General features: G+C 38.2%; 1 protein-coding gene across 1 annotated transcript; it reads right to left on the bottom strand.

Moving 5' to 3' along the window:
* Positions 1–1,447: 1,447 nt before the first annotated feature.
* Positions 1,448–9,489, bottom strand: LOC134657180 (uncharacterized; the record flags this gene model as incomplete). Its single annotated transcript, XM_063512733.1, has 6 exons — positions 9,394–9,489; positions 8,475–8,579; positions 5,871–5,975; positions 4,585–4,977; positions 2,630–4,470; positions 1,448–1,543 (listed from the first exon to the last, which is right to left on the bottom strand). Coding segments are annotated over exons 1-6 (2,601 nt in total), but the record flags the coding sequence as incomplete, so codon positions are not given.
* Positions 9,490–9,958: the final 469 nt, after the last annotated feature.

The raw sequence follows: 9,958 nt of genomic DNA, 5'->3' as shown, positions 1-9,958 counted from the left end.
ATATAATCCACAACACAAGCCTTCTTGAGCTTACCGTGGGGCTTAGTCAATTTGTGTAAAAATGTCCATTAATATTTATTATTATTTATAATACTAGCGACCCGCCCCGGCTTCGCACGGGTTAACAAATTATACATAAACCTTCCTCTTGAATCTATCTATTAAAAATAACCGCATCAAAATCCGTTGCGTAGTTTTAAAGATATAAGCATAGGCACATAGGGACAGATAGACAGCGGGAAGCACTTTGTTTTATACTATGTAGTGATTATAGTAGGGATGAATGTTAAAACTCATTCTGTCTTGCTATGGTTTCATTTAATGGTAAACATCAGGTTACAAGCCTTACACATAAACGCACTACCAGCCTCATTTAGCTAACATTAGTCTTAATCTGTCATTTGGGCTTATATACATATGTAAGAAAGGGATAAAAATATATATTAACTAATTTGGAGCTTGTAGTCTGTTTATGAATAAGGGGATAAGTTTTTGCCAGCAAGTCAAATTGTAAATAAGTATATCCAATGTCAATAGTACTGTAGTATTAATTTTATAGTAGGTATCCTTAAGAACGAGTTCACGAGTATTACTCGCATTCATACATAAAACATTTTATACAACAAGTGAAGTAATAAAATATGCTTCAATCAGGTCCAACAATTCAAAAAACTACTACTTACACAACTTAAATTTTATAATAAAGTAACGATTTAAACTTACTGACCTTAGCAAATTTACCTCTTAGAAGACTATTGGTTAAATTTAAAAATCAGGCCCATATCTTCGTTGGAATTTCTGTAACAAAAAATTGGATTAACATAGTGGCTATCAATTATTTCTCATTTTATTCCTTAATTATGATTTATTAAAACACATCCGAATATGAAATGACGAAAAATTTGAGGTACTTTTGTGAGTTAACAGGTATTTAAAGATCTCTTTTAAGCTACCTTAAAAGAATCGTTATTTGATTTCTGGACTAATAAATGAACTCAATGCCGATTAATCAATTAATGACGTGGAATTGATTAATCAATCAACCGTAGAAATAAAGCAACGTTGATTAATCGATGGGTGTGATAACATTGTTCCATACTAGTCGATCGATCATCGATCGTGCAGAATGTTTCGTCGATCGATTCGTAATCTATTCGATTTTATTTTAAATAGATGATCTATTGAAAATACACGAATTGACAGGTGTGTCAGTTCGTGTATTTTTTATTCACACTCTTTCTTTTTTAAATCCTTGCTGCTGGAAATCTTCCACTACGTATAATGAAAAATTAAATCAACATACAGACGGTGGCCGTTCTGGTCGGGCCAGAGGCCTCTTCACAGGCCTCGGCAGCCTCATATAAGGCATTCTTGGAATTTGGGACATGATACTCCTCTCGTTCCATTTACGGTACGCGCAGCCCGGAGCCCGCAGGCGCGGAGGTGGCAGCCGCGGGGCCTGCGGCCTCGGCATGCCTATGTTCGGCCTTCTATCCAGGTGATTAAAAGTCCGTATTATAGTTGGCTCCGTGACGAGTTTGTTCTGAAAATGTTTAAACTGGTTCTCGGAAATGACTTTTTGATGACAAATAAATTGTACAACTATAATAACTATATGTACCTACGTCAAACGCAAGTATTTCGCGAAATAATCAGTAGCTTCCTTGCTTTTTAACACGCTTTTATCAGATCGACCTGTATGTAACTAACTTGTAATGGAATCTTGCAAGTTAAATTTGATCCACTTCCCGGTTTCCGATTGAGCTGAAATTTTGCATACACATGTAAGTCGGGTGACAATGCAATATTATGGTACCATCGAGCTGATCTGATGATGGAGACAGGAGGTGGCCATAGGAACTCTGTGATGAAACAACGCAACCTAATTGTGTTAGGAGTTTTTAGAATTGTCTCGATGAGTATTAGTTGTCTGTCGTAAGAAAGTACAGTCAGCGTTAAAAGCGTGTACCAAAAATGAAATTTTTGCCAAAAACTTATTAATACAGCCAATACATATGTGACGTCACAGATTGCGACCTATCAGTACGCCTGAGGCGTTTTAAGTGCAGTTGAATATTCATAGAACAAATATACGTTGACAAAAAATGTTGAAGAATATTTTAGTTACAAGTCTTTAATTATTAAAAATTAAATCTACAATCTTATCTTCCAAATATTTCATTTTACCCTTAATAAACAAACGCAAATATTTATAAAATTATCAACAATATGCTGCAGTAAAAATCTTTGTCAACGTATTTTTGGGCCATCCTGTATTGGAGTAAGGACCTCCGCAAATCTCCGAAGGTCTACACAAAGTATTTGCGGGGCCCTTAGTTATAGACTAGTATTATATGATCTGTGGTGATGTGTAGGTTTAGTGCGCGAAAGCAACAACAGATGTCGCAAGAGAGGTGTTTTGACGCCGTTTGAACTTGAACACATGTTTGTCGTAAGAGTTTTATAAGCTCCGTGTGGCTCCATGCGCCATCTAGTTTGTTACTGTGAACTAAAAAATAGCGTACAAGTATTTGCTACTTAGGACGGTGCGCGTTTTTACTATCGGATTGGGTATCTGTACTGGTATTATATGATCTGTGGTTATAGGCAAAACAAGTTTTAAACTCACCACATTATCCACATTCGTAGTGTCCGGAGAGGTGTATCTCTGCTCAAAGTCCTGTGAGCTATTCGGGTGGAAAATCAGCGGTTCCAGCTCCCGACTGCCACATGGGGATGGCAATGCGGGCGGCAATGGCGTACCAGGCTCACTGGCTGGCTTCAACTCCACACTTGATACAGCCTCCCTCTTGATTGACAAATACCTCTTATATAACTCCTTGTTATTAGTCTCCAACAACAATTCGAACATTTTCGTCATACTGTTCTTGAAGATTTCCCTATCAGTCTTACCTAAAATCGATATCAGACTCATAGCCAATGAGGCGTCAAAAGGCAGAATGCACACTCTCTCCAAGATATGGAATGCCACACCAAAACCAAACGTCCGATTCGCACGAACCATGAAATTTGTCAGATTTACGAACACATTCTTGAACCGTGCAAAATTTTGTGTATTTGATATTATTTTCATGAACAAATCACACAGGACTTCATCTCCAATATTATATTCGAGCAACTGTTCACAAACTGTCAAGTTCCAATTGTTAAGGTGTATCAAAGCGTGTTCAATTACTTGAACTCTGAGATCTTCATCTACTATATTTGGAGGGGTTCTATAGAGAAAATCTATAACTATTTCGACTAGGATTTTAGGCAATTCTCGTCTTTGGCATTCATCTAAGAAGCATTTGACGTATTTCTTTCTCAATATTTCCCACCTTGCAATATGATTATACTCTTGGATGAACAGGTTTTCGCTAAGTTGGGCAATTCGCATCCTGAACTCGTCTTCTTCAATGAAACGGTGAGGTAAATGAGTTAGGTGAAACAGATTTTGTCTGTTACACTTTGAAGACAGATTTAAGAAGCAGACTCCACTTAGTGCTGCGCTTCTAGCGCGAGAACGGAACGGGTAATATGAGATAGTCAGCGGTGGTCTTTTATTTTCTGCCGTCGACTTATTTATGGGTTTCTGACCCAGGCCAGTTCCATTTACTGTCTCAGGCGTTTCGTTCGAACCATCATCGAGTTCTGGTTCCTTGTGTATGGAAGTTGAATCAGCGTTTTGTTTCTCGCATACGGGTTTTTTCGCACTAACGGTTTCTGGCTCGTCTATTTTTGACGGTTGGTAGCACACATCGGTGTGGGGCCTCTGGATAAGGGGTTTGGGCACGTACTCCTCGATGATGGAAGCCGAGCTACCCATTCTAGTAGATTCAAGGTCGTTGTCCGTGGCGTAAATTTGCAGCACGTCATCATCAGAAATGTCAGAATCGTAAGTCTCCCGTCGCCGCGTAATATTGCTTGGTGTGTCATTAAAATTATCACAAGCACTTTTATCGGAGATCGCAGTATGGTTAGACATAGCGAAGTCTGGTTTTTGGCTATGTTTCTGTTCCATTTCGACAGCAGTATTATTTGGCAGATAACTCTCCGATAAAATTCGGTTTAGTAAATTACACTCTAATATGGTACCGTACTCCTCCTCTAAATACTTAGAAACCTTCTCTTCGAAGCGACTCATGTCGCAATCTTCGTCCTCGACTGCGATGTCAGGAAAGTCCAAGTCGAGGGATTTCAATTTGGGTGCAAGCATTTCTAGTATTGAAGTGACTTCGTCCTGCTTGGTTTTATCGAGGCTTTGATTGCGTGGCGTATAAATCGGGCTGTACGGAGGAGCAGTAATTGAAGATGTGCTTAAGTTTAAGTCGTTTTCCATCGCAGTTTTATCGCTTTGGGAGGAACTAGAAGACGAACTAGAGGAACTGCTGCTGCTGCTGCTGCTGCTGTCTTCTGAAAGGGAATGCTCTGGTTCTCTCTTCGCGGTGAGGGGTTCTTCTAATTTGTCTTCTATTAGGCTACTTTTTAACTTCGAAGAGCTGATGTAGCCATCTTCTGAAAGGGACCGCTCCTGTTCCATCTGGCTGATGGCTTCTTCTGAATTTTTATGGACTATTTGGCTTTTCTTTAGCTTGGTTAATTTTAGTTCGGGCAGTTTTCCGTCTATACGCACGAAGTCGTTGGAGGTGACGGTGATGCAAGTTGTGGTACTGCATCCGGATATGTCTTTGGTCCAAGACAATTCCGACGCTGGTGCACTTGTGATAGACGTTCTTCTGGACTCGTTGTTTTCTGTGGTGTTGGGGACTACAGGGGATTTAGCGACCGTTTTCTGTGTGTCCTTGACAGGTGTTTTGACTTCTGCTTGACTGTAGTACAGGATAGAAGGGGAGGTTATGGTGGAGTCCTCGTCCGCAGGCTTACCTCGCTTCAGCGGCCTGCCTCTTCGTCTTTTTGGAGGCGGACTTATGGATGGTTGAATTTTTTTGGAAGCCTTTCGCTTTGGAGCTGCAACTGAAAAATGTTTCTACATAATTATACTTATTGATAATAGTTTCTACTAGTTTAATATAGTGCTAGTTCGGTAAAAAGATTATATCATAGATAGAACGCATCTCGTTTCGAGTGTCCAACGCCAAAATTATGGGCAATAATCTTATTTATCTTTATACATTAATTCAGAGTTGATACGTGTCTATCGAGATTCGTAAAATTGAAATCCAGAGCGTATTTTGTTTCTGCGAATAGATTGGATCATTTCACAGGAAAGATAGTTAAATTCGACTAACTACTAAAATTACTGTTAGTATAGTAATGATTTTATTATATACGAGAAAAAATTAAACGAATAAACTATTATAATTTCATTATCGTCCGTAATACTCCTGCCCCTTATAACACCCGGGCCCAGAACGAACTAACCCCTTTTCAACCCAAATAACACAATATAACAAACAACTCACTAAAATCCAAAATATTTCCAAACCATGCAGAAAATAAAATAGTAGATAGATAGATATACCAAGAGTAGGCAACAACCAACTAAGAAGAAGAAAAAGGAGAAGAACAGAAAGATAAAAAAACGCAGGAAAAGTCTTCAATTAAAAATATATATTGTTTGCAATAGAAGAAGAATTGTATGCCATAGATGACCATCACTACTTTTACACTACTCTACTTTTTTTGCATTTCAGCCTTTTTGGTCTAAACTAAAAGCCTTTTTGGTTTAAACTAAAAGCAAAAGTACTAAAAAGCACACTAATTTTTCTCACAGCACTACAAGACCAAGTACTACAACACTTTCACACTATTATTTTACTTGTCTTGTATTTTTGTGCTTAATATTCAAAACTACAGGCAATTTAACATATATATTTCTCACTACTGCAGGTACTGAATTGGCCTACCTTTCGGCGTCTTTGTTTTTGCTACCTTCTTAGTCGTTTTTTTAGGTGGAACTTTAGCCTTTGTGGGCAACTTGGGCTTTTTCTTAGGAACGATCACAGCCGTTTCTATAAAGAATATTATTATATTTAACACTATTAATTATAAACATCTAATTTTACTACACCAATAGATCAATTGTCGATGGACCAATAAAAAGTTCGATAGACAATCGATCGATTGATGGTTACTCGACCAACACAACGTACCTACCTAAACCTTTTAAACAAATTTTCTCATATTATTCTTGTTTTTCTATTCTAAATCGATCGACATCGATCAATGTGCGATCGACGATCTATCGTTTAATTAATGGAGTTGCTAAACTTGCTAACGACACTATAACCTAGTTCACCGTGAATTGTACACATATACAGTACTGTGCAATATAACAAAATAGCACTGTGTCTGTGTTTATACTGGAAAAACTGGAATAAATAATTGCTAGAAATAAGTTATAGAGAATCATGGGTAGACCCCGTTATCTTGTCGCACTGACATTGCATTTCCGTAGAGCGTGAATGTTTTTTTTTATATGTCGATAGTGTAGAACTTAAAGTTATATGTCACTCAAAACCGCCGGTTTACATTCGGTTTGCAAGGGATTGCGTCTGTCAATGTGACATGCAGTTGCAAGTAGGTAAATCATTTATCTAATGTTATCGCTTCACGTAAGACCAAGGAGGTTATCAACTTATTTTTAATCAAAAAGTTTTAATTGAGATTGAGCATAGACTTAAAAGGCGAAAATTCTACTACATTATATAAACATCGATATCAAGATGGTCGATAAAAAAATCATTCACACTCTACGGAAAAGCAATGTCAGTGCGACAAGATAACGGGGTCTAATCATGGGTTGTCGTGGGCGGAATTACCTAAAGTACGCAAACAAATCCAGCCATAGTCGGTCAAAAATCAACAACAAAATCCGAATGATGGACTTTAAGAGGAAGATAGTCATATCATATTCTCATATTGCTTCAATTGAATATATTAAAGATATTAAATTTAAATCATTATACACAATAGTATACCTATTTTTCTTTACGTTTTCCAGTTTTATAAGAATTTTTGTAAAAGTAAATTAAAAAGAAAAAACCGGTTTTCATTTTTTATTTATTTTTAATATTTTAACTAAAGTTAATTCCAGTGTGATGGATCAAAAGTGACGGTTTTTTCTTAATTTTAATTTTCTCATCGACTGCTATTATTTTGCACACAACTGTATTATATTTTATGCTAGGTACTAGTACAACACACAGCTTACTTAGTTACTTACCTATTATATTATAATCCCCAACGTTGTCTCTACTAGTTTTTATTTTAAAATCGTATAATTCGCGTGATAGCAGACTAAAACTAGGAGTTACTTTGGTTTTTATTATTGAGGACTTTTGATGCTAACTAAGGTTATACTAGCGTTTGAACCCTCAGTCCATTGACGCACACAACACTGAACTATAATGATAAGGTTGTCAAAATACAGTGGATTCGGATTCCTTCCCACGTAGGGTTAGCAGGAAACGAGGCAGTAGATAAGCTTGCTAAAACCGCTGTAATGGATGGCTCTGTACTAGATTATATACTATATTCGAGTGAAGTAATTCCCAGACTTAAAAAAAGAAGTTTACAAAGAACAAGCTTTATCAAGGGGTGTAGGAATCTGGTACAGAACAATCCAAGCTAGACCCTTGTGGATACCCTGGTTTGATTCTGCCAACCTCGCTAGAAAAGTGTTAAGTCTCCTGCCGTAGGCATGTCATGTCATGTCATGTACCATCCCTACAAACAAGTTTCTGTGTATGATGGGTGTGAAACCCTCACTACTGTGTCTAGACTGCCAGAAGACTGATGACCTGTCCTGACGTGTTGTTGGACTGCGCCCTGAATTTGGACTTGAGAAAAATAATTTTTGGTAGTTTGGGCTCCATGCACAATGGACAAATCAATTGTTGGTTGGCAGAGCCTTTATCTGACAAAGCAATCAGTGTATACCACTTTATTGATCTCTCCCTTGAATAGGGAACTATGAAAGCACCTATGAGGCTGACATGTTCACCTAGAGTGTCCAAAGCCTCAATAAAAATCAGATAAAAAAAAACATTAAAAAAAACTATAAAATAAATAAACCTAAAAGGCTTCATAAATAAAAAACGTCCCCCAAGTCACTGCCGATGGGCAGTGTGCCCAGAAGGCTGGCCGCATTGCCATGTTGGATGGCAATGCTTATCCTTTGAGCAAAATACTGGCCAACTCTCTGGTCCTTGTAAAGCCGAGGTAGGTCCCCACGGCCCCAGCCTTTCGACCCCAAATGCCTCAAAAATGTAGCTAGAAGTAACACAAATATTTGTGGAAGTGCAAGATTCAAATTTCTTTAGTGCCAGTTGCACCATCTACTTGACACACTGATTAACGTCACCGGGCGCGCCGCGGCGGTTTACTATGAAACTCTCCATACAATTAAATTTATTCAACGATGACAAACAGTTTCGTGCAACCGACCCTTAGTCTCCCAACTTCTAATTCTAACAGGTAATGTTCCTGACATTACATAAATAACTTACCTGGGTCCAGTATCTTCTTTTTCCTGCCTCTTTTCTTAGCCACAGGGGCTTGGGCACTCTCCGTGACTGCCACAGGGCAATCTTTAACTAATTGTGCTAGAGCCACTGAAAAATAAACACCAACAACTAAGTACCTTATAATAAAGAACTGTTTAAGCCCCGTCTCCATGCCGCGCGGCAAACCATCGAACACTGGCTCGCACGGCAGCCGCGCGCAATGGATACCGGACTTGCCGCGTGAGCCAACTCGATGCGCCCGGTATCCATTGCGCGCGGCTGCCAATGTTCGATGGTTTGCCGCGCGATATGGAGACGGGGCTTAGACAAGCAATTATTAGTGTCTTCAAAGACTTATCAAAGACAGCTTCCGTAAGACCCACCATACAAAGTTTCCCTATTTTTAATTTGAACCTTGTTGTATCAGTAGATTAGGGTGACTTTCGTTTGTTTGAAGAAAACAATGAAACAAAAGATTTATCGCTACCTTATGTAGTTTATTGAAAGGTTCAAAGTAGATTGAAACAGAGTGGACCTTGTAATGCACATTGGGCCTTACAAGGTTACGGTACATGTGGATGTGAAGGTGTGTAAACAAAAAGGAAAGGGTTTCAGTAGCTCAGTTGGGAAACAGAAACACTCTCGCTATGGCAATTAGTTAACTTCGCAATTAAGCATACTTGCATCGGGTTGAATTGACCTGATGCCGCACCAAACATGTTAAGAGAGATTCTATCAGTGTTCTGAAAAATCGCAAGTTCGAGTATTGCACGAACCGGATACCCCTAATATAATTTTTTTTATCAAAGACACTTAAGACGCCACACCAGTCAGTAGTTACCTTTTTTACACTAAGTTTAGTATTATTGTATTTCTGTTAGGTAGATTTTTTATGTGTTAGTATAATAATATTTGTAGTAACCTTCATTCATTCTGTCTATCTTCACATCATTCTGTGGGTTCATGGTCAGCATCTTTTTCATTTCAACTTCTGCAGGACTTCTTTGTTCCAAGATCTTCTTCTCGACAATAGCATTTTTAACATCTAAACAGATACACACAGCAACACTCTTCAACTGTCCATCGGTAAACCTTATTACAAAAGGTTCACAAATGGACAGCTAACAGTGTGGGCGATAGTACAACACATAATTATTATCATACCAGCTAAAAAGTAGTAAATATAAGTAATGCTAGGCAGTCAGAAGTTAGTCAAGACTGTATTCATTGAGGTGGCAGAGGGCTGCAGTTCAATCATACCAAACAATGTCATAGAAAAGAATCTGCAATGGCACTGGTCGCTAAATCTTTAAGTGAACTTACCAGCACCAGCCTGTGTTGTTTTTATGACAGTATGCTTGAAAATTACAATCACCAAATGTTAAAAGGCAGTAAAATGAAGAGCTACCTGTACTAGTAAAGATGTCAATCAATAATGAAATGTTTAAACATAGATGTCCTAAAATCCAACCTGTATTATTGTCCTT

The sequence above is a fragment of the Cydia amplana genome, chromosome 19 (assembly GCF_948474715.1).
Source record: "Cydia amplana chromosome 19, ilCydAmpl1.1, whole genome shotgun sequence".
NCBI classification, from domain to species: Eukaryota; Metazoa; Arthropoda; class Insecta; order Lepidoptera; family Tortricidae; genus Cydia; species Cydia amplana.
This window is presented reverse-complemented; position numbering and strand designations above follow the sequence as displayed.